General features: G+C 45.6%; 1 protein-coding gene across 1 annotated transcript in view; it reads left to right on the forward strand.

The window, feature by feature from the left end:
* LOC140210362 (putative sodium-coupled neutral amino acid transporter 8) overlaps positions 1-22,593 on the forward strand; it is a 52,183-nt gene extending 29,590 nt beyond the window's left edge. The window contains exons 5-10 of the mRNA XM_072279246.1: positions 1,228-1,285; positions 5,700-5,814; positions 7,096-7,243; positions 7,818-8,014; positions 10,693-10,744; positions 22,436-22,593. Of these exons, the coding sequence (XP_072135347.1) occupies positions 1,228-1,285; positions 5,700-5,814; positions 7,096-7,243; positions 7,818-8,014; positions 10,693-10,744; positions 22,436-22,541 (676 nt within the window). The 3' untranslated portion in view covers positions 22,542-22,593. The remainder of the gene's footprint in view (positions 1-1,227; positions 1,286-5,699; positions 5,815-7,095; positions 7,244-7,817; positions 8,015-10,692; positions 10,745-22,435) is intronic.
* Positions 22,594-25,358: the final 2,765 nt, after the last annotated feature.

Consider the following 25,358-nt stretch of genomic DNA (forward strand, 5'->3'; position numbering starts at 1 on the left):
CCATTCCCCTAACTAGCAAATCCCCTGTCACCACAGTATACATCTTCTCCCCCTTTTCCTTGTGAGTCACAGATGTAGGCTCAGTGCCAGAGACACGACCTCTGCAACTTTCCTCTGTACCGTCATGCCCTGAACAATATCCAAACTGATATACCTGTTGTTGAGGGGAATGGCCACAGGGGTACTCTGCACTGACTCCTTACCCTCTTTCCCCTTCCTGACTGTTACCCTGTCTCCCGTGTCCTGCACCGTGGGCGTAACTACCTCACCATGTAGACACATAGAAACAGAGAAAACCTACAGCTCAATACAGGCCCTTTGGCCCATAATGCTGTGCCGAACATGTACTTACTTTAGGAATTACCTAGGGTTACCCATAGCCTCCTATTTTTCTAAGCTCCATGTACCTATCCAGGAGTCCCCTAAAAGACCCTGTCGTATCCGCCTCCACCATCGTCGCTGGCAGCCCATCCCACGTATTCACCACTCTCTGCGTAAAAAACTTATCCCTGACCTCTCCCCTGTACCTACTTCCAAGCACCTGAAAACTGTGCTCTCTCTTGTTAGCCATTTCAGCCCTGGGTAAAAGCCTCTGACTATCCGCACAATCAATGCCTTTCATCATCTTATACATCTCTATCAGGTCACCTCTCATCCTCTGTTCCTCAAAGGAGAAAAGGCTGAGTTCATTCAACCTATTCTCATAAGGCATGCTCCCCAATCCAGGCAACATCTTTGTAAATCTCCTCAGCACCCTTTCTATAGTTTCCATACCCTTCCTGTAAGGAGGTGACCAGAACTGAGCACCGTTCTCCAAGTGGGGTCTGACCTGGATCCTATATAGCTGTAACATTACCTCTCGGCTCTTAAGCTCAATCCCACAGTTGATGAAGGCCGATGCATCGTATGTCTTCTTAACCACTGAGACAATTTTAAGCTGATTGAAGGAAGTCTGGGGGTGGGGTGGGGAAATCAGAGGCAAGTGTTTCACACAGAGAGTGGTGGAGCCATGGAGTGCCCTGCTAGTGGAGATGATAGAAAGAGATACATTAGAGAAGCCCCAAATTCACATCCTCAGGCTACTGTTTGGAGTGATTGTGGCTCACTAGTCAGTCTCGCACCAGGGAACAGCCTTTCTTTCAGGGGCTGGGGAGGAAGTATGATTGTACTCCTGTTAGGCCCTGCCTCCTTCCCTGGTCTAAGCACCTTTCCCTCTGTCTTCCACAGCATCACCTCTTGGACGGCAATATTTACTGTGCTTCCAACCATCTGTTTTGGATTCCAGGTAAGAAGGATGAGTGGGGGAGGCAGGGACAATTATAATATTCAAAGGACATCTGGACAGGTGCCTAGATGGGAAAAGTTCAGAGCTATATGGATAGGTGGGACGATCTCAGGTAGACACTATGAAGTTCAGAGCAATATGGGTGGGTGGGACTATCTCAGGTAGACACCATGGCCGGCATGAATGAATTGGGCTGAATGGCTTGTTTCCTTGCAGTACGTCTCTGAATCCATTTGTTTGTGCCTGTCATGTTCATTAAAAAAGAGGATGTGCTGGTAGTTTTGAAAGGGATAATTCACCAGGACTGGATAAGATATACCCCAGGCTGCTGTGGGAAGCGAGGGAGGAGACTGCTAAGCATCTGGCTATCATTTTTGCATTATCAATAGGGACAGGAGAAGTACCAGAAGATTGGAAGGTTGCAAATGTTGGTCCCTTGTTCTAGAAAGGGCGTAGAGATAACCCAGGAAATTATAGACCAATGAGTCTTACTTCAGTGGTGGGTAAGTTGTTGAAGATGATCCTGAAAGGCAGGCTTTATGTACATTTGGAGATACGTAGTCTGATTAGGGATAGTCAGCATTGCTTTGTGAAGGGCAGGTCATGCCTAATGAACCTGACTGAATTATTTGAGAATGTAACAAAGCACATTGATGAAGGTAGAGCAGTGGATATAGTGTATATGGAGTTCAGGAAGGTGTTTGATAAGGTACCCCATTCAAGGCTTATTCAGACAGTAAGGAAGCATGGGATCCAAGGAGACCTTGCTTTGTGGATCCAGAATTGGCTTGCCCACAGAAGGCAAAGAGTGGTTGTAGATGGTTCGTATTCTACATGGAGGACAGTAACCAGTGGTGTTCCGCAGGAATCCATTCTGGGACCCCTCCTTTTTGTGATTTTTATAAATGACCTGGATGAGGTAGTTGAAGAGTGGGTTAGTAAGTTTTCTGATGACACAAAGGCTGGGGGTATTGTGGATAGTCAGGAAGGTTGTCAGAGGTTACAACGGGACATTGATAGCAAGCAGAACTGGGCTGAGAAGTGGCAGGTGGTGTTCAACGCAGGTAAGTGTGAAGTGTGGTAGGTGAAATTTGAAGACAGAGTATAATATCAATGATAAGAGTCTTGGCGGTGTGGAGGATCAGTGAGATATTGGGGTCAATGTCCATAGGATATTCAAAGCTGCTGTGCAGCTTGACAATGTTGTTAAGAAGGTATATGGTGTGTTGACATTCATCAACCATGATATAGTATTGAGATCAGGAGCCGTGAGGTAATGTTACAGCTATATGAGACTTTAGTTAGACCTCACTTGGAGTACTGTGCTCAGTTTTGGTCACCTTACTGCAGGAAGGATGTGGATAGTGTAGAGGAGATTTACAAAAATATTGCCTAGATTGGAGAGCATGCCTTATGAGAATAGATTAAGTAAACTTGATCTTTTCTCTTTGGAGCGATAGAGGATGAGAGCTGACCTGATAGAGTTGTATAAGATGATGAGAGGCATTGATCACGTAGATAGCCAAAGGCTTTTTCCCAGGGCTGAAATGGCTAACCTGAGGGGGCATAGTTTTAAGGTGCTTGGAAGTAAGTACAAGGCGGATGTCAGAAGTAAGTTTTTCACACAGTGGTGGTGGTAGAGGTGGAACCTATAGGGTATTTTAAGAGACTGCTAGATACATATGTGGAGCTTAAAAAAATAGAGGGCCATGCGGTGGGGAAATTCTAGGCAGATTCTAGAGTAGGTTACGTGGTTGGCACAATATTATGTGTCGAAGGGCCTGTAATGTGCTGTAGATTTCTGTGTTCTGTGGGCTATGTTCTATTATCGAATGCCTTCCTTAGTTCACTTTCAGGTGACTCTATTGCAGGCGATATTGCATGCAAATTGTGGATCGATCTCAATCAATTTGTGGCCGTCACAGCCACTCACATCACCACAATGCTGATCCTTCTGTTTTTAACACACACAAGCTCAATGTGGCTTGTGATTGCTGAATTTCATTGATACCAATGTCCACAAGACCATCAGATACAGGAGCAGAATTAGGCCATTCGGCCCATCGATTTCATCATGGCTGCTCCATTTTCACTACTTTTCAATTAGCTCAATATACATATTCCAGTTATCATTTGTGTAATCAAACATGCCAATTTTTCCATGTAGCCAGCCATTTCTGTGTGTTTTATGATTATTGTCACTTGCTACGTACTGTTTATATACCTGTGAATTCTTCTGTTTCCTGCTTTTTTTTAACTTGACAGTCTCTACATGTGCTGGGCTGTGATTTTTACTCACCATTCCTCCTTGCACTTATTTCAGTTTGATTGTCTCTCTACACTTCAATAAGTTGATAGCCATGTCAGGTTCATTTTCAAAATACCTTGTCACCACTGTTATGTATCTTCAAACCATGAAACTAATTCAAAGGAAGACATGGGAGTCCAAAATGTTAGACACTTGTCTAAGTTAAACTCCATTTTCCACTTTTCACCCCATTCAGCCTGCTGATAAAAATCACACATAAGTGGCCATTTTGACACATGCTCCCAATGGGTGTACAATTCAGATGCAAAGATCAACATTACCCAGGCTAGGCAGCATGGAGAGAGGTGGGTCTCGGGAACCAGTCATTCACCCTCTGTGGACAGTAAAACTCCTACACAACATGCTACATAAATGCAAGTTCCTTCTCAGAAACCAACCATCATCCCTCCCTTCCCTCAACAGGCAGGCAAGTCTCATTACCTGCGGGAGAGGTGGGTTGGGGAGAGGAGTTAGGAAGAGGGAACTTGGTACAAGTTTCAAGGTATAGACTGTTGGAAGAATTTGTGTGTTACATCTGTGCCCTGAATCTGACTTTCTTATGTGAATTGGCTGCTCTCTTAATTATGGCTGAAATCAAACAACACACTAGGAAAACCTCTAACACAGAACGTATGGAGTGTCTTGGAGGCATCGGTTCATTTAGGCCTGTGACCGTGTACACGAGGGTGCATTTTGAGCCAGAGCTCAAAGGTACCCCACAAACTCAACTAATTTCCAGCAACCTATGACATTTGTGATGTATATCTGCATTTGGTTTCCACGACTTCATCCATAACCCACATATTGTTATAGTATTTGGTCTTTGTTTCATCTATGCAGGGTTGCCCTAATTGCCTGACTAGTTAATCCCTCTCTTCACCCTGTGTCTCCTCCCCTTCCCATCTTTCTTCTATGCTCCCTCTTGCACCCTCTCTTCCCCTTCTAGTTCCTCCTCTTTCACCTCTCCTCATTTCTTTCCTTCCCCCTCTCCTTTCATTCCGCTTTCTCCCTCTTCCTCTTTTTCCATATGTCCCCTCCTCCTCTCCCCATTCCTTCCCCCTTTACCCCTCCTTCTTCCACTTCCTCTCCCCTTCCCTTTCCCTGTTCCTTCTCCTCCTCTTCCTTGCCTCCCTTCTCCCTCTCCTCCTCTTCTCCCTTGTAAGAGCCCCCTCCTGGCCTCCTTCCAGGAGTCGTGATCTATCAGTAGTGTCTCCCTATCAGCCAGTTCTCCTCACATGCCTTCTTTCACTGTCTGAGTGTCCCTGCTCCCTCTCTGAGGCAGCCTATCGGCTGTGTAGGAGAAGCCATTTACCAGAGCCTTATCCAGCACTCTCCCTGCAGCTGTTCTAATTCATGGTCATGTCCATCTGCTTTGCCAGCAATCACCTCTCCTGCACTTTGCATACATCCCAAACTCTGTTTCTTTATCTCAGCTCCAACTAACTGTGCCTTGGAATCTAAACACCTCCCTGAACAAAGTAGCACCCTGTTTTCTCTAGCGTGACCTTTAAACTACCTCCACTATTGACCTGTTTCCCATCAACCCTTCCCAGCAGTTTGACACTTAAGATGACCTTAGAACATACAGCAGAACATCACAACATCATACAGGCACCTCAGCCCACAATGTTATGCTGGCCTTTTAACCTATTCTAGGACAGATAAAACTCTTCCCTCCTCCATAGCCCTCCATTTTTCTGTCATCAATGCCTATACTGAAAGGAGTCTTTTAAAAGTCCCTGAAGCATTTGCCTCTACCCCTGATAGAGTGGTGTCTGCACTCACCTTTCTCTGACTAAATAGTTTACCTTCAACAACCCTATTATACTTCCTTCCTATCACTTGAAATTATACCATTTACAGTATTGCAGTTTTGCATTGTGAAAAAGGCTCTGGCTGTCCACTAGATCTTTCCCTCATCATCTTGTGTACCTTTATCAAGTCACCTCTTGTCCTCCGCTCCGGAGTGAAAAGACCTTGCTCACTCAACCTTTCCTGACATTGTGTCATCATGTCATCTATCATCAACCAGGTAACAAACTTTCCCAGCTTTCTTTTAACCCTCGAGGTCCCTCCTGTAATGATCTCTTTCTGTCTCTGTTTCAGTGCCACGAGGCCAGTGTGGCCGTCTACAGCAGCATGCGGAACAAGTCGCTCTCACACTGGGTCCTCATCTCCATCCTTTCCATGCTCGCTTGTCTTCTCATTTATTCCGTTACAGGTAAACTGCCAGCCATGGCTCCAGGGACCCACATCTCCTCACAACCTGCAGGCTTCATCGTGCCCCAGCTCCCTTGATAGGTGGATGTGCCACACAGACTAACAGAAACTTGCCCACGTCATCCACCGACCAACAACAGTGGTCACAGAATTAAAGTGCAGGGCCCGCTCACCTCCTGATTTCCCGCATTCAAAAGAATCAGACCCTGAGTTAGTTATTACTACAAAACTCCATTCATCCTGCTAGTTATTACAATGAAACCTCTATTTCCTATTTTTATTTTGTTCTTTGATATTCAGTGCGGAATGGGCCACCCCGGCCTTTAGAGGCATGCTGTCCAGTAATCACCTGATTTAATCCTTGTCCAATTACAGGAAATTTACAATGACCAATTGACCTACCAATTGCACATCTTTGGACTGTGGGAGGAAACCAGAGTGACCCTGAGGAAATCTGCACTGTCAAGAGGAGGACGTACAATCGCTTTACATGCAGTGACAGGAATTGAAGCAGGGTTTCCTGTACTGGAAAGTGTTGTGCTAACCACTACACTACACCACCGTGCCATCACATCATGTATCTGCTATATCCCAGGGAGTGGTCCCATCGGTCCAATAACTACTCTTTACTTTCCTGAAGCCCTGCTACCTATTCATCAAGTTCCTGGGAATTAACATATCTGATGACTTGCCCTGAGTCATGCATCTAGTTGCAGTCACAAAGAAGGCATGCCAGCTTTTTACTGGTTAAGGGGTTTGCCTTTTCACTGAGCACACTCACAAAGTCTTATAGCTGCACTGTCAAAGGTATTCTGGCTGCTTACACTGATCCAGCATGGCAATTAAAATATGAGAAAGTGCTGAGAGTAGTGGAATTCGCCCAATACATCACCGACACGTCCCTCCTCACCATTGGTACTATCTACACAAGGCACTGTCTCAGAGATGCCCACTATCTGCTCCATGCCATCTTCTTACTGCTACCACTGGATAGAAGATACTGAATCCTAAAGTTTCAAACCATTAGGTCATGAACAGTTACATCTCCTCAACCATTAACTTCTTGTGCCAGCCTGCACAAACCAAAATACTACCCACTATAGAAAACATTGTGGTCAGGTGAACACTTACAGTACAACAGGCTTCGACTTCCAGTCACAGGGAGAACATGCAAAGCCCACAAGGGCAGCACCTGATGTGAGGGTTGTACCCAGGTCTCTGTGAGCTGCTATTATGAGAGTCGACATCTCCATAACCTTGTAATGGTCGTGGTATGTTTCAGGGATGTATGGATACTGGACGTTTGGTACAGACGTGGCAGCAGATATTTTGATGTCATACCCAGATGATGATGTTCTTGTTATCATTGGGAGGATGCTCTTTGGTGTCTCTATTATCACTATCTATCCCATAGTACTGCACTTGGGGAGGTAGGTGAAATTCTTCTAATCTCTTACCATTCATGCTTCTCATAGAGGGTTTCAGCAGGGGCTGGGGGAGATGATGTGAGGGCAGTGATCACTGATCACAACGCAAGAGTGAGCAGTGATACCCTCGCCAGAACTGCACTCCCCTCCCGTTACACCCCCCTCCTGTTACATTCCCCCACCGTTACTGAAGCTGCACAAGGTGAGGTTTGATGGATAGCTGTCAGCACCTGCTTCCATCTCCTTATAATTAAAGAGCTAACAGAATGCTTGCACTCGGTACTCAGAGTGCTGACAATTTGAGAGGGGTCGCATTGTTATGATTTGAGGGCTGAGGGTTGGTTTTTGGTGTTATATTGCAGGCGAGTGTAAAGCCAGCTGGGATATTTCCACTAGCCAAGATTTTCTGATTGGGTTTGTTACCAAAGGAGTTGCTCTTCTGGGAATGACTAAAAGTTAAAGTTGTATTAACCACTGGTCAGGCTGCACTGTGTCCTGTCCCCACACTCCTGCTGAGTTGCTGGAACAGGTGGCTGTGGAGGCAAAACTTACTTGCCTGCCTTCTTTGTTCACCCAGGTCTGTGGTTCAGGAGCTGTGCGTGACATACTGGAGCAGCTCTGTAGTGTTGACAGCTTGCAGAAGGAGACAGAGGGTGCTGCTGACCAGCGGCTGGGTCCTGTTGAGCTTGGGGGCCTCCCTCTTTGTCCCAGACATCTCCAAGATCATCAGCCTCATCGGGGGAGTCAGTGCCTTCTTCATCTTCCTCTTCCCAGGTAGGACAGTCACACAGCTCGATCCAGAAGGGTGAAGATGACGACCTCACATTACCCACGCCCTGCTCACCCTGCGATTCCCTAATCCACCCCAGTGGAATATTCTCTCTAAGCAACAATCCCGTCCACCTGCTTCTCCCCACCTTCCAACCATCACCTTATGCTGAACATAGGAGATAGGAGCAGGACAGGGCCTCGGTCTTGTGGGCTCAGCTCTACCTACCAGCCTTTTCACCATAACATTTAATTCTTCTGTAAATCGAAAATCTAATTAACTATTTCTTAAATATATTTCATGAGGTAGTCTCCAGGGCTTCTCCAGGTAAACAATTCTACAGATTCCCTACTCTCTGGGGAAAGTAGATTCTCCTCATTTCCAAACGAAATCTACTTCCCTGAATCATGAGACTCATCATAGTGCAATTCTTACATACCACTGTATCCGCCGTTCGTCTCTCAGGGCCCTTCTCTCCAAGTTCTGTGCTGGGCTGGGTAGGGGGTGGACAGATTACAGATTTGTCACATGTACATCCAGACAGACAGTGAAACGTCTTGTTTCCATCAATGGCCAACACAGCCCAAGGAAGTTCCAGAGGCAGCCTGCAAATGTTGCCAAGCTTCTGGTGCCAACATGGCATGCTCACACCTGCTACAGGCAAAGCACATGGCTCTGGAATGTGGGAGGAAACTGGAGCACATGGAGGAAAGCCACGTGCTCACAGGGAGAATGTACAAACTCCTTGGAGACAGCGTAGGAAATGGAATGAAGACCATTGTAAAAATGGCACTTCAAAGCATTACAATAACTGTTATGATATTGTGCCGCCACTACCAATTGTTATATTACCGTGATACCCCCAGACCGCTGTGTTACCATGCCCATACCAGACCATAATGTTACTGTGATTCCCCAAACCGAGGAGTTACAGTGAACTCCAACACTGTTGCTACCGTAGCCCCCAAACTATTATGTTACTGTGACCCCCCGACCGTTATGTTACTGTGACACCCCAAGCTGTTATTATACTGTGAAACCCAAAACCATTGTTACTGTGAACCCCTAAAATGTTATTATACAGTGACCACAAGAACCATTGTTACTGTGAACCCCTAAAACGCTATTATATTGTGACTACCAAAACCATTGTTACTGTGAACCCCTAAAACATTATTATACTGTGACCACAATAACCATTGTTACTGTGAACCCCCAAACCGTTATTATACAGTGACCTCCAAAACCGTTGTTACTGTGAATCCCCAAACTGTTATTATACTGTGACCACCGAAACCATTGTTACTGTGAACCCCAGACCATTTTTATACAGTGACCCCCCAAAACCATCATTACCATGACCCCCCACAAACTGTTATGATACCGAGACCCCCCAAACCGTTATGACATCGTGATCCCCCAAACCATTATGTTACCGTGACCCCAAAACCATTATGTTACAGTGACCCCCACAAACTGTTATGTCATCATGACCCCCCAACCGTTATGTCATCGTGACCCCCCAAACCGTTATGTCATGGTGACCCCACCAAACTGTTATGTCATGGTGACCCCCAAACCATTATGTCATGGTGACCCCCCAAACCATTATGTTACCGTGACCCCACAAACCGTTATGTCATCGTGACCCCACCAAACCGTTACATTACCATGACCTCCAAACCATTATGTTACCATGACCCCCACAAACTGTTGTCACCATGACCCCCAAACCGTTACATTACCATGACCCCCAAACTGTTACATTACCATGATCCCCAAACCGTTATGATATCATGACCCCAGATTGTTATGTTACCGTGACACCGCAGACCCTTATGTTACCTTGACCCCCCGAACCGTTACGTTGCCGTGACACCCCAGACATTATGTTACCGTAACCCTTCCCAGACCGTTATGTCATTGTGACCCCCCCAAACTGTTAAGTTATCGTCATCTCCCAAACTGTAATGTTACTGTGAACCCTCCCAAACTGTGAAGTTACCGTCATTCCCTAAACTGTTGTTACCATCTACCCCCAGACCACTACGTTACCATGACCCCTCCAAACGATTATGTTGCCGTGGCCTCCCAAACTGTTATGTTGCCATGAACCCAACAAACCGTTATGTCATCGTGACCCCCTCCCAAACCGTTGTGTTGCCATGAACCCCAGACAGTTTTTGTCCATCTCCCAACCCTTACACTTCCTTGCAGCAGACAAAGAAGATTCAACAATCTCTTCCTCTTTGTCCCCTTCCTTTCTTCCTCCTCCTCTTTCTCCCGTCTCCCACTCCTTTTCCTTCACATCAGCCATCTTCACCCTCTCCTTTATCTCTCTCCTGTACCACACTTCCTGCTCCTCTCTCTCCTCCTCTTTCCCCCTTCCACTGTTCCTTCCTTCCACCTCCCTTGCCCCAATTCCTTCTCCCGCCTCTTCTTCCTCGTTCAACTCCTCCTCTCACTGTTCTTTTTTTCCTGTCCCACACTCCTTCCTCATCCAGCTGCTCATCCCTCCACTCCTCCCTACCCTCTTAGGAGCACTGCGACCCCTCCCTCCTACATCCTGATCCACCGGCGGTGCCTCCCTCTCCCCCACAGCTTTGCTTTGCTGTCTGCGGGTCCCTGTTGCTGTCTGGGGCAGACGCTCAGCTGTGTAACTGGATGTGTCTTCTTCCCACAGGCCTGTGTCTGCTGAGTGTGGTACGGGGGGAGAGTGTCGCTGTCAGAGCAAGGTAAGGAGGAACACATCTGTTGCCCTCTGGCAGCACGGTCAGATGGAGTGAGGCCCGCTTCTGGGAAGTGTGTACCAGTGGGGTTAGCAGCAAAAGCCCGGAGGTGCATAAACCCACATTCAGGCTCAGCACAAGCCTGTTACTTGGGACAGGTGTGAACCATCACTCTGCAAGTCACTAATTATAAATGCGCAAATCTTGGATTAGGCTGTATTTGGAGAGTTGTGTGCAGTTGTGTTTACTCCAGTTCAGGCTTTGGAGAGGATACAAAGTGATGTACCAGAATGCTGTCTGGATTGGAGAGTGTGAGCTACAATGAGAGGCTGGACAAGCTTGGATTGTTTTCTCTAGAGCACTGGAGGTTGAGGGACGACCTGATAGGGGTTTTTAAAATAAAGGAACGCATAGATAGACTTTCTTTCCCAGGGTAGAAATGTCAAATACTAGAGGCCATAACTTTAAGTGAGAGGAAAGAGTTTAAAAGAGATGTGTGGGGTAAGATTTTTACTCAGACAGCAGTAGATCCAATCAGACCAGGACTCTCCCCCCATCTTCTTCCCAACAGCTTCTCCATGCCCCAGGGCCAGTGGGGATGTCCAGCCTTGCCAGAGGGGAAATAGCAACGCTCTCCTTGGGAGAGTGCGGACTTCCATTCACACAACACGGGGCTACTATCGGACCACTCCCCACCCCACTTCGCAATCATTCCCGCAGCTGTATCAATGTTGATCCTCTGTATGGCAGCAATGTTGCCAGGACTCGAGGATCTGAGGTTTAGGGAGAGGCTTGGCATCATTGGAATCCAGGAGACTGGGGGAAGAATTGATAGCGGAGTGTAAAGTTAATAAGGGCCAGAGACAGTGTTAATGCAGTCTTTTTCCCAGGGAAAGTGAATCAAAATCTAAAGAGTATACTTGAACGGGAAACTTCTTCACACAGACAGTGGAGGGTGTGTGGAACCAGTGTCCATATGGTGTGCTTGAGGGAGGTACAATAATGACATTTATACAGGTACGTACACAGAAGTAGTTTTATATGGGCTAAATGCAGACAAATGGGACTAGCTTTCTGGCGTCTTATAGATATAGAATAGTACAGCACAGTACAGGCCCTTCGGCCCAAAATGTTGTGCCGACTCTCAAACCCTGCCTCCCATATAAGCCCCCAAATTAAATTCCTCCACATACCTGTCCAGTAGTCTCTTAAACTTCACCAGTGTATCTGCTTCCACAACTGACTCAGGCAGTGCATTCCATGTACCAACCACTCTCTGAGTAAAAAACCTTCCTCTAATATCCCCCTTGAACTTCCCACCCCTTACCTTAAAGCCATGTCCTCTTGTATTGAGCAGTGGTGCCCTGGGGAAGAGGCGCTGGCTATCCACTCTATCTATTCCTCTTATTATCTTGTACACCTCTATCATGTCTCCTCTCATCCTCCTTCTCTCCAAAGAGTAAAGCCCTAGCTCCCTTAATCTCTGATCATAATGTATACTCTTTAAACCAGGCAGCATCCTGGTAAATCTCCTCTGTACCCTTTCCAATGCTTCCACATCCTTCCTATAGAGAGGTGACCAGAACTGGACACAATACTCCAAGTGTGGCCTAACCAGAGTTTGATAGAGCTGCATCATTACATCGCCACTCTTAAACTCTATCCCTCGACTTATGAAAGCTAACACCCCATAAGCTTTCTTAAGTACCCTATCCACCTGTGAGGCAATTTTCAGGGATCTGTGGACATGTACCCCCAGATCCCTCTGCGCTTCCACACTACCAAGTATTCTGCCATTTACTTTGTACTCTGCCTTCGAGTTTGTCCTTCCAAAGTGTACCACCTCACACTTCTCCAGGTTGAACTCCATCTGCCACTTCTCAGCCCACTTCTGCATCCTATCAATGTCTCTCTGCAATCTTTAACAACCCTCTACACTATCTACAACACCACCAACCTTTGTGTAGTCTGCAAACTTGCCAACCCACCCTTCTACCCCCACATCCAGGTCGTTGATAAAAATCACGAAAAGTAGAGGTCCCAGAACAGATCCTTGTGGGACACCACTAGTCACAATCCTCCAATCTGAACGTACTCCCTCCACCACGACCCTCTGCCTTCTGCAGGCAAGCCAATTCGGAATCCACCTGGCCAAACTTCCCTGGATCCCATGCCTTCTGACTTTCTGAATAAGCCTATCGTGTGGAACCTTGTCAAATGCCTTACTAAAATCCATATAGATCACATCCACTGCACTACCCTCATCTATATGCCTAGTCACCTCCTCAAAGGACTCTATCAGGCTTGTTAGACACGATATGCCTTTCACAAAGCCATGCTGACTGTCCCTGATCAGACCATGATTCCTTAAATGCCCACAGATCCTATCTCTAAGAATCTTTACCAAAAGTTTTCCCACCACAGACGTAAGGCTCACTGGTCTATAATTACCCGGACTATCCCTACTACCTTTTTTGAACGAGGGGACAACATTCACCTCCCTCCAATCCTCCGGTACCATTCCCGTGGACAACGAGGACATAAAGATCCTAGCCAGAGGCTCAGCAATCTTTTCCCTCGCCTCGTGGAGCAGCTTCCTTCCTTTTTCCAGTTGTGAAGAAGGGTCTTGACCCATAAGATCGACTGTTTGTTCATTTCTACAGATGCTGCCTAACCTGCTGAGTTTCTACCATGCATGATTGGGCCAAAGGGCCTGTTGCCTGCTGTATCTCTATACGACTCTTCCCACACACAGGAGAACACCATTCAAGACCAAGCCTGTGCTATCTTGTTCCTTCAGCTTTGCCCCAGTCTACCTTTCTATCTGAGAGACAATCTGCTCCAACACCCTACCCCATCACAGTAATAAACAGTGATGCTCTTTCAACCTGCAGTAATGCTTCTGCCCTGTGCTCATCATCCAGCTTTACTGCTGCTCTTACACCTGTAACCATCATCATTGTGAGGAGAAAGAGCCCAGCCCCCAAGCCCCACACTACAGTTTTCAGAGGCTCCTAATCCACACACCATCCCAACATGCTTCCCAAAACGTTGAGGTTCCTGAGTGCCACACCCCTCTCTCACACTGGAGAAAACCAAACTAGCAGACAGAGTCACTTTATTTGTAAGGCAGCTTCTCCCATCGGGATTTCTCTACAGAGACAGGTGCCTCTGCAAAACCCACAGTGAAAGAACTGTGACAATATAGTACAGTTTGTAAAGCATGACATGCCCCCTTCCCTTATCCTCAGGTTGCCTAAACCACAAACACAACATCTAAGATTCGTACAGGGACTGCTTTAGTGCAACTGCCCAGAAGTTAAACTTCCTCTTTCTTGTGTCTGCTATGCCAACTTGGCATTGTAGCTATTCAGAGCACTCTACAAAGAAAGTCCTGAAACTGGCCAAAGAGAGATTTGAAATAGTGGTCATAGAACCCACTTACTTATATCCCTCTAAACCTTTCCTACCCACGTACCCATCCTTTTGGTTACTTCCTCTCTGACATCTCATCCCATACACCCGCTAGTCTCTGTGTGAAAACACTTGCCCAGAACCATGCGCTGTCAATGTTCAGGTCAGCCAGATACTGGCTCTGCTCTGCCAGGAATCTGTGGCTCAGCTCTCGAAGGCGCAAAGCCCAGGGAAGCCTGGCACGAGAAAGCGCACACTCCAGCTGCAGGGGAGAGGCAGATACGGTGCATGGAAAACCTCATCACTGGGAGACTGGCAGGAGGGAGGTGTCCTCCCATGAGAAGAGCCTAGAGGGGCTGTCATAGTGTCACAACACAACACTGAAACAAGACCGAAGGGCCTGTAATGCCTAAACCCATTTGCCTGTGCTTGGACAGTATCCTTTCATATCCACATACACATCTCAATGTTTGCTAAACATTCTATTTGTACCCACCTCCGCCATCCCTCTGTAAAGTTCACTCCATTTCCCGGCCACCCTCTATGTGGAAAACATGCCCTTCAGATCTCTTACCTGCACAGCTGTGGCCTTCTCAACTTTCTCATTGAATAATTCTTACAAGTTCTTCCCTCCACCACCTTCTCCAGAAGAAGATTCCTGCTCACACCTCCTTTTAACCTTTGTTACTGTAAACCTGAGCCTTCTAGTTTTAGACACCTCTGCAATGAGAATGCATTTCTTACCCCTATCCCAGCTTTTCTTAACCTTTTTTCCCTTCATAAAAATATTATATCTACATTAGCATGATCAGTAAATTGTTAGTTTCCTTTTAAATCCAGGAATCTCGTCACTTGAAATCAAACCATTTTCCCCAGGGCCTTGCAGAGACTTGTTCAACTGGTTCATATGATGAAAAATGTCTGCTAAGTAGTCTAGTTTCTGCAACCATTCTTCATCTTCAAAGTACTCAGCAAAATGTGGCCTACCATTTTCTCCTGCAATTCTGCAATTACTCCTATAATTCACCTTTCAGCTCAAACACCCTGTTGAGGATTCTTCCCCTCAGCCACTGGATTTCTGTATGGAGCAGGAGATTGGTGTGCTCTCTGTCCAGGTTTTCACACAGTTTTTTCAACATTCTCGAGTGAACTGGTCTTTGTTTAATAAAGTTACCATTTTTGTGGCATCATTTAGAACTCTTTTTCATTTCACCTCCAAGAGATTTTGACATCAGCACCTCTCTGTGAAGAAAGCAGTGTGTTGTGAGTAACATCAGGGTTCTTTACTAGAGAAGACAACCTCTCACGGAGCCAACCATTGATGGGGCACCATCAGTATAACTACCAACAGTTCCTCCAAGACAGACCTTTTGTTTCCAGATATGAAGATTTGGCCTTTGCTTGTTTCAGGCAGTTCGTTACAACAGAAAAAGTTTTCTTGAATTTCACCAACATTTACAAATCTTACAAATGCAAGAACTTGACTCTTATTGGCAAAATCTTTTGACTCATCAACCTGGATAAGACCAAAAGACTATAAAGCCATTAGACCAGAAGACATAGGACCAGAATTAGGCCATTTGGCCCATCGCATCTGCTCCACTGTTCAATCATATCTGATCCTTTCTTTTCCTCCTCCTCAACCCCATTTCATAGCTTTCAGCCCGTAACCTTTGATGCCATGTCCAATCAAGAACCTATCAATCTCTGCCTTAAATACACCCAATGACCTGGCCTCCACAGCTGCACATAGCAACTGTTACATACCCCATAACTGAGTTGCCAAACCAGCAGAAATGGATCACTCAGTTGGAGTCTGGATTACTAGAACTAAGAAAGTTTTATTAAAGAAACAAGCAACACAGTAATCGAAAGGATAATAAATGCAACAGTTCAGCAATGATAAACCTACATGTGCACAGAATTAAGATAACAGGATCAATCAAGCTCTATCGTTGTCTAGGGGTAAATGACCAATTTCAAAGTGACAGAAAGTCCAGTTCAATTTAGTTCAGTTCACAATAATCGTTGCCATGGCGATGGACAACGTGGCGGGGAGGGAGAGAGGGAGAACGAGAACGACTGATCATTCAGACACGGCTTCCACTCACAGACCGGCGATATTGCTCACAAGCAGCTTTCAGGCGAGTCCTTTGTGATGTCACCTGGGGTCACCGACTGTGATCCCTCCTCCAGATGCGGTCGATCCTCTGCAGTGAACCTGGCACCCAAGCGAGGGTGGACACACACCGGGTTCCCGCTGATCGTCACTTGAAAGGTTTTATTGAGATCCCCCTCATCCTTCTAAATTCCAGTGAGTACAGACCCAGAACCATCAAACATTCCTCGTATAATAACTCTTTCATTCCTGGAATCATCCTTGTGAACCTCCTCTGAACCCTCTCCAATGCCAGCACATCTTTTCTAAGATGAGGAGACCAAAACTGTTCATAATACTCAAGGTGAGGCCTCACCAGTACCTTATAAAGCCTCAGTATCACATCCCTCTTCTTGTATTCTAGACCTCTTGAAATGAATGCTAACATTGCAATTGCCTTCCCCACCACCGACTCAACTCACAAGTTAACCTTTAGGCTGTTCTGCACAAGGACTCCCAAGTCCTTTTGCTTCTTAGATTCCTGGATTTTCTCCCCATTTAGGAAATAGTCCACACAGTTATTTCTACTACCAAAGTGCATAACCATGCATTTTCCAGTGTTGTATTTCATTTGCCACTTTCTTGCCCATTATCTTAACCTGTCTAAATCCTTCTGCATCCTACCTGTTCCCTCAACACTACCTGTCCCTTCACCAATCTTTGTATCATCTGCAATCTTGGCAACAAAGCCAACTATTCCATCATCTAAATCATTTATATACAGCAAAAAAAGAAGTGGTCCCAACACCAACCCCTGTGGAACACCACTAGTCACTGGCAGCCAACCATATAAGGATCCTTTTATTCCTACTTGCTGCATTCTACCAATCAGCCAATACTCTAACCATGTTAGTAACTTTCCTGTAATACCATGGGCTCCTAACTTGGTAAGCAGCCTCATATGTGGCACCTTGTTAAAGGCCTTCGTAAAGTCCAAATATACAACATCCACTGCATCACTTACATATATAGAGAAGCTGCTGTTTTTCATTTTATCACACTAAACATCTTCAGCATCTCGTAACATGTCATCAATGTATCGTACAGTTCGAGGGTGAAACCTTGTCAATTTCTCATACTGCATCTTGTCCTAGCATTTTACTCACTATAATTTCACATGCTGACATTATTAGGTTCTCATCAACTGTGTGACTTTTCCTTTTCTGGGTAATAATTTCTGCTGAGTCTCTGCACATAAAAATTCCTTCTTTAGAATGAACACTTTCTCCTACTGTCCCCCCCTCAGTGCAATACAGTGCTCACCCTAGCCCTACCATTCTCCTCACCGTGCAATAAGCGATCACCAATTATCAGCGAACCATCCTCCACTCCCTGCAATACAATGCTCACAATCAGACTACCGTCCTCCCCTTTGTGCAATACAACACTCCTCATCAGCCGACCATCCTCCACTCTGTGCAATACAGTGGTCACCGACAGCCTACCATCTACCCCTCCATGCAATACATTTTTGTCTGTACAATAAAGTGATCACCAATTATCAGCCTACTGTCCTCCCCTCCGTGCAAAACAGTGCTCACAAGTTATCTACAGCGTCTCCCATCTCACGCTAAAAACTGAGAATGGACTCAACCAAATAAACAGGGTCCTGTTATGTACTTGCCAAACTGGTCTGAGAGAACGCTAACGAGCTTGCACAGAGGAGATGTCAGGAGCAAGTTCTTTATGCAGAGAGTGGTGAGTGCGTGGAATGGGTTGCCAGCAACGGCGGTGGAGATGAAAACGATAGGGTCTTTTAAGAGTCTCCTGGATAGGTACATGGAAGTTAGAAAAATAGAGGGCGATGCGGAACCCTAGGTAATTTCTAAGGTAAGGACATGTTCGGCACAGTTTTGTGGGCTGAAGGGCCTGTATTGTGCTGTAGGCTTTCTGTTCCCATGTTTCTATTGCTAATGGGTCTGCTCAATCACTGCCCACCATTGCGAGTGTTAGCACCGTGTGTCACACGTAGTTCGAAAACTATGTTTATAGTTTAAATCGTGGAGCCCCGGTTGAGAAACCTTGCCCTAACTTATCAACACACAATTTCATGTACTGTAGTTCTATCGGGCCCCTCCTCAAACCTCCCCACTCCCAGGAAGTACACCCGACTTCTTCTCCGTAGGCTGCCTCATTATTATTTGAGATTAGGCTAGTATTCCCCAGTGTCGGGGAATCAGTCCTGCGTCCTTTACAGTGCATCATGTCCTGCCTGTAGTGTGGAACTGAAGTAATATCCCAGCTGTGGCAGAACCAATGCTTTATAGTCTTTGATCGAGACCTGTCTGCGCAAAGCATTGACTGTCCATTCAGCTGCCTGAACCATTCAGTTCCTCCAGCTCCTGTGTGTTACTTGGCCCTGCCTTCATTCATTTCCTGTTGAAACAAAGTAGAGAGTTTGCTGCAAATTGTTGCAGATTTTGCTGAGATCACCGTGTGCAGATTTAGTCTCTATATTGAAGGAAGGACTTACTTTTCCCGGAGCTGTGTAGTGTAGGTACACTCTGGGGCCGCTTTATTAGGTACAGGAGTGGAACCTGGAATGGTCTTCTGTTGCCATAGCCCATCCACTTCGAGGTTTGAGGTGTTGTGTGTTCAAAGATGCTCGTCTGCACAGCACTGTTGCAAGGCATGGTTATTTGAGGTACTGTGGCCTTCCTGTCAGCTTGAACCAGTCTGGCCATTCTCTTTGGACCTTTCTCACTAACTAGACATTTTTTGCCCACAGAACTATCACTCACTGGATGTTTTTCTTTAGTTTTTCACATCATTCTCTGTAAACACTAGAGAATGTTATGCATGAAAATTCTAGATCAACAGTTTCTGAGATACTCAAGCCACCCTGTCTGGCAATTTTTCAGCAGTCAAAGTAACTTAGATCGTATTTCTTCCCCATTCCGATGTTTGGTTTGAACAACAACTGAACCTCTTAGCCATGTCTGCATTGAGCCACTGTCACATGATTGGCTGATTAGATATTTGCATTAACAAGCAGGTGTACTGAGTGTATCTGTGGATATTCTGTGACCAGGTGAACAGAGAGGACCAAAAGATACAATCCATAGCAGGGTTAAACAATGCTTTTCAGGAAAATAAACAAGGTAAGGGAATATACCATTGCCCGAGTGTACAGGAACAGGGGGTTTGGACATATCTGAGATACTGTCATGTTTCAGAAAGATGGATGAGAGGTGACTGAATTCCTGGAGCATAAAATAAAATATGCATAATATACAGACATCTGCCAAAACTGCATGAAAAGCAAGTCCAACAAGAACTGTGTGTATGGAGGGTGTTACCCCTGGTCCAGGTTGTTGGGACAAGGCAGAATAAAAATTTGGCATGGACTCTCTGCTGTAGTGTTCTGTAACTCCATGACTTATATCACATCCCTGGCTCATGCAGGAATGACTAATGTGTGTTGTATTTGTTGTCTTACTTACTTGTGGTGCTACCTTCAAGGATGCTTTTCCCTGTCCTGTACACCAAGCTGCATCTGCTCCTCATGATCTCCCCAGGAAAAAGTTTCTGCCCCTCTATGCTGTCTGTGAACCTCATTATTTTATAATGTCGTGTCATAGGTTCAAATGTATGTTCGACACTGCTTAAAGTGGCCTCACCAAACCAGACGGTGATAGAACCAGTTAGTATGCTGTCCATAGTGCATAGAGTCATTGAAAAGTACAGCACAGAGACAAGTATTTTGGCCCATCTACTCCATGCCAATCCATTTAAACTGCCTACTCACATCGACCTGCACTGGTACCATAGCCCTCCGTACCCCTACCATCCATGTACCTATTCAAACTTCTCTTAAACGTTGAAATCAAGCTTGCATGTACCACTTGTGCTGCCAGCTAGTTCCACATTCTCACGACTCTGTGAGTGAGGAAGTTTCCCCTCATGTTCACCTTAACTTTTTACATTTCACCCTTAACCCATGACCTCTCATTGTAGTCCTACCAACCTCAGCAGAAAAAAACCTGCTTGCATTTACCCTAGCTATACCCCTCATAATTTTGTATACCTCTATCAAATCTCCTCTCAATCTTCTACGTTCCAAGGAACAAAGTCCTGATCTATTCAATCTTTCCTTATATCTCAGGTCTTCTGGACCCAGCAGCATCCTTGTGAAATTTCTCCACACTCTTTCAGCCTTGCAATCTTTCCTCTTTCAATCTTTCCTGTAGGTAGGTGACCAAAACTGCACACAATACTCTAAACTAAGCTTCACCAATGTCTTATAAAACTTCAGCTTTCTTAATGAGCCTATCTACCTGTGACACCACTTTCTGTGAATTAAGGACCTGTGTTCCCAGATCACTTTGTCTGACCCCACTCCTCAGCGCCCAACCATTCAGTGTATAAGACTCACCCTGGTCAGTCCTACCAAAGTGCAACACCCCCACACTTGGCTGCATTAAACTCCATCTGCCATTTTTCAGCCTATTTTCCAGCTGGCCCAGATCCTGCTGCAAGCTATGATAGCCTTCCTTGCTGTCCACTCCACCCCTAATCTTGGTGGCATCCATGAATCTGCTGATCCTATTAACTACATTATCATCCAGATCATTAATATAGGTGACAAACACCAACTGACCCAGCACCAGTCCCTGTGGCACTCCACTAGTCACAGGCCTCCAGACAGAGAGGCAACCATCCACTAGCAGTCTCTGGCTTCTCCCTGAAAGCCAATGTCTAATCCACAATCTGTCTCACTCCTGTATGCCTCCTTGTCACTATCCGAAATTCACAATTATTTTCCATCTGAGCCACTTCTGATTTTATACATCCACGTGGCCAAAGAACTGAACATATGAAATTGGAGCAGCAATAGATCTATCAGCCCCTCAGACCTGCCCTGCTGGTCAGTAAGACCATGGCTATCTGGCGTAGCTTTGATTCTACATCGCATCTGGTACTGGTGACCTTTTCACCCCACCCCATTTATTCCCTCTCCTTTAAAAGTATTCAAAGACTCTTGTTCCAGTGTGCTTTGAGGAATAGACACCCCCAAGGGTTAATGTTACCCCAGGAAAGGGATGCATTCTCAAATGTCCATCTGTACCATGATTTTTCATACCACAAAGCTATGTTGTCCATGCATGTGTCAAGAAATGTGAGTTGAAAAAAAATGGACGCATAAGTTGCGTGAGAGTGAATGTCATTCTGTATCTCAGGTTTTTGGGTAGTGATTTGTGAATTTCTTCACAAATAATTTCCATTACCCGAACTGCTCTAACGCAGGGGGTTGCCTGTACATCCATGGCTCCTCTTTAGCCACGGGATAGGCTGCTTCTTCATAGCATATTGTCTCCACTCAGCTCCTCAAAAAAAACCATCCCAACTTATCCAATCTTACCCACTGCAGTACGTTTCCATTCCTAGCAACACTCTCTTTTTACCTTCACCGCAAACTCTCCCATGCAGTCACACGTTTCTTGTAACAGGAACCCTTGCAAACAACCCAAACTATAGCCCCTCTGTTTGTACTCTGTGGCTTGGCTAATGTGGGCCATTTTAGTCACATCATTGACTTGATTAAAGATCTGTGGATCCGTCTATGATCACTCTGCCTTGCTTTACTCACAATACACCATATTGTGTCATTTATCATGGATTACTTGCTATATTGCACCCCCCAGTTTGCAGCATTAAGTTCAGAGTTACGTTAATAAGGGGAGAACAATGGCGTTACCTGTTTATTACATACTGTATGATCTGATGTGAAATGCACCTCCTGTATTATCTGACTCAGATTAAATTACTTTTATAATATTGACATAAATCCTTGGAAGGGTGCCATTGCTTTTAGATGCTGCACAGCCAAACAGCCTGATGCTCGAGAGGTCACGCCTGTGATTCAAGCTCCCCGTGGGTGTGCCATATTCTTTCCGCTGAGATATAGCACAGAGCATCTCCTGCCCTCTCACAAAGACTCCATGGCACCATTGAGTGGTGAGTCGTCTACTCTTCACCACTCAGCCAGATCAGCGACCCAGCCTGCACTCCGTGCACACTGCCAGCTTATGAGCAGGTGGCACAGTTTCTCCTCTAGCTGATGGGCTGGCATGGTGCCGTGACCTTGGCAGGTTCTGTTCACTCAGCTTCTGTCCAATCCTCAGGTGGGGCTGGACTCTGTGGGCAGCGGTGACAATCCTGTGCGGAGTCTTCACCTTTGGACAGAGCTCGGCCACTGCAGTCTTGGAGCTACTGGAACAACTGGGATGAACTGCAGCTGTACTGCAGTCAGCGTGTGCACAATACGTGCCGATGTTGAAACGTGGACACCGTTTTTCATTAAACACAGTTCACCTCTGCATCCGTGTCCATGTATTCATTTATATATCCTGTATCTTCTGAATGTTCCATTCTTCAGCAAATCGAATTAAAGCACAGGTCCATGGAGTTAATAGAACAGAGAACAGTACAGCACAGAACCTATTCTAAGATCAATCTAATCCTTCCCTGCTACATAACTGCTTCTTGTTACTGAAACAGGTGTATTTATTATGGGGAACAAGGTAATGGCAGACGAGTTGAACAGTACTTTAGATCTGTCTTCACTAGGGGAGACACAAACAATCTCCCAGATATAATAGTGGCCGGAGGACCGAGGGTAATGGATGAACTGAAGGAGATTCACATTAGGCAGAAAATGATGTTGGATAGACTGATGGGACTGAAGGCTGATAAATTCCCAGGACCTGATGGTCTACATCCCAGGGTACTTAAGGAGGTGGGTCTAGAAATCGTGGACGCATTGGTAATTATTTTCCAATGTTCTATAGATTCAGGATCAGTTCCTGAGGGCTGGAGGGTAGCTGATGTTATCCCACTTTTTAAGAAAGGAGTGAGAGAGAAAACAGGGAATTATAGACCAGTTAGCCTGACATAAGTGGTGGGGAAGATGCTGGAGTCAATTATAAAGGATGAAATTACGACACATTTGGATAGCAGTAACAGGATCGGTCCGAGTCAGCATGGATTTACGAAGGGGAAATCGTGCTTGACTAATCTTCTGGAATTTTTTGAGGATGTAACTATGAAAATGGACAAGGGAGAGCCAGTGAATGTAGTGTACCTGGACTTTCAGAAAGCCTTTGATAAAGTCCCACATAGAAGATTAGTGGGCAAAATTAGAGCACATGGTATTGGGGGTAGGGTACTGACATGGGTAGAAAATTGGTTGGCAAACAGGAAATGAAGAGTAGGGATTAATGGGTCCCTTTCAGAATGGCAGGCGGTGACCAGTGGGGTACCGCAGGGTTCAGTGCTGGGACCACAGCTATTTACAATATACATTAATGATTTAGATGAAGGGATTAAGAGTAACATTAGTAAATTTGCAGATGACACAAAGCTGGGTGGCAGTGTGAAATGTGCGGAGGATGTTGAGATAATGCAGGATGACTTGGACAGGTTGGGTGTGTGGGCAGATGCAGTTTAATGTGGATAAATGTGAGGTTATCCACTTTGGTGGCAAGAACAGGAAGGCAGATTACTATTTGAATGGTGTCAAGTTAGGAAAAGGGGAAGTACAATGAGATCTAGGTGTTCTTGTACAGCGGTCACTGAAAGCAAGCATGCAAGTACAGCAGGCAGTGAAGAAAGTTAATGGCACGTTGGCCTCCATAACAAGAGGAGTTGAGTATGGGAGCAAAGAGGTCCTTCTGCAGTTGTACAGGGCCCTGGTGAGACCACACCTGGAGTATTGTGTTCAGTTTTGGTCTCCAAATTTGAGGAAGGACATTCTTGCTATTGAGGGAGTGCAGTGGAGGTTCACGAGGTTAATTCCCGGGATGGCGGGACTGTCATATGTTGAAAGATTAGAGCGACTGGGCTTGTATACACTTGAATTTAGAAGGATGAGAGGGGATATGATTGAAATGTATAAGGTTATTAAGGGATTGGACATGCTAGAGGCAGGAAGCATGTCCCCAATGTTGAGGGACTCCAGAACCAGAGGCCACGATTTGAGAATAAAGGGTAGGCCATTTAGAATGGAGTTGAGGAAAAACTTTTTCACCCAGAGAGTTGTGGATCGGTGGACTGCTCTGCCTCAGAAGGCAGTGGAGGCCAATTCTCTGGATGCTTTCAAGAAAGAGTTAAATAGAGCTCTTGATGATAGTGGAGTCAAGGGATATGCGGAGAAGACAGGAACTGGATATTGATTGTGGATGATCAGCCATGATCACAGTGAATGGCGGTGCTGGCTCGAGGGGCCGAATAGCCTACTCCTGCACCTATTGTCTATTGTCTATTGTCTATAGTTCTCCATTTTCTATCATCCATGTGACTATCTATCTACAAGTTCTTAAATTGCTCCCAATATATCTGCCTTGACCACCACCCCATCAAAACTTGTCTTAAACATTGAGACTGAGCTTGCATGGACCACTCAATCCACACTGTCATGACCCTCTGAGTGAAGAAGGACCCTCATTTTTCCCCTCAAACTTCTCACCTTTCCCCCTTAAACCATGACCTCTAGTTGTAGTCCCACCCAGCCTGCTTGCATTTACCTTATCTACACCCCCCATAAGTTTGTATCTATCAAATATCCTCTTAATCTTCTAGGTTCCAAGGAATAAAATCCTAACCTGTTCAATCTTCCCTTATAACTCAGGTCCTCCAGACTGGGCAACATCCTTGTAGGTTATCTCTGTGCTCTTTCAACCTTGTTTACATCTTTCCTGTAGGTAGGTGACCAAAACGTCACACAATACTCCAAGTTAGGCCTCACCAATGTCTACTACAAGTTCAACATAACATCCTAACTCCTGTACTTTGATTTATGAAGGCCAATGTACCAAAAGCTTTCAAAGAACATAGAAAACCTACAGCACAATACAGGCCCTTCAGCCCACTATTCTGTGCCAAACATGTACTTACTTTAGAAATTACCTAGGGTTACCTATAGCCCTCTATTTTTCTAAGCTCCATGTACCTATCCAGGAGCCTCTTAAAAGATCCTCCACCATCGTTGCCAGCAACCCATTCCACACACTAACCACTTTCTGCATAGAAAACTTACCTCTGACATCT

This window comes from Mobula birostris, chromosome 15 (assembly GCF_030028105.1).
Source record: "Mobula birostris isolate sMobBir1 chromosome 15, sMobBir1.hap1, whole genome shotgun sequence".
NCBI classification, from domain to species: Eukaryota; Metazoa; Chordata; class Chondrichthyes; order Myliobatiformes; family Myliobatidae; genus Mobula; species Mobula birostris.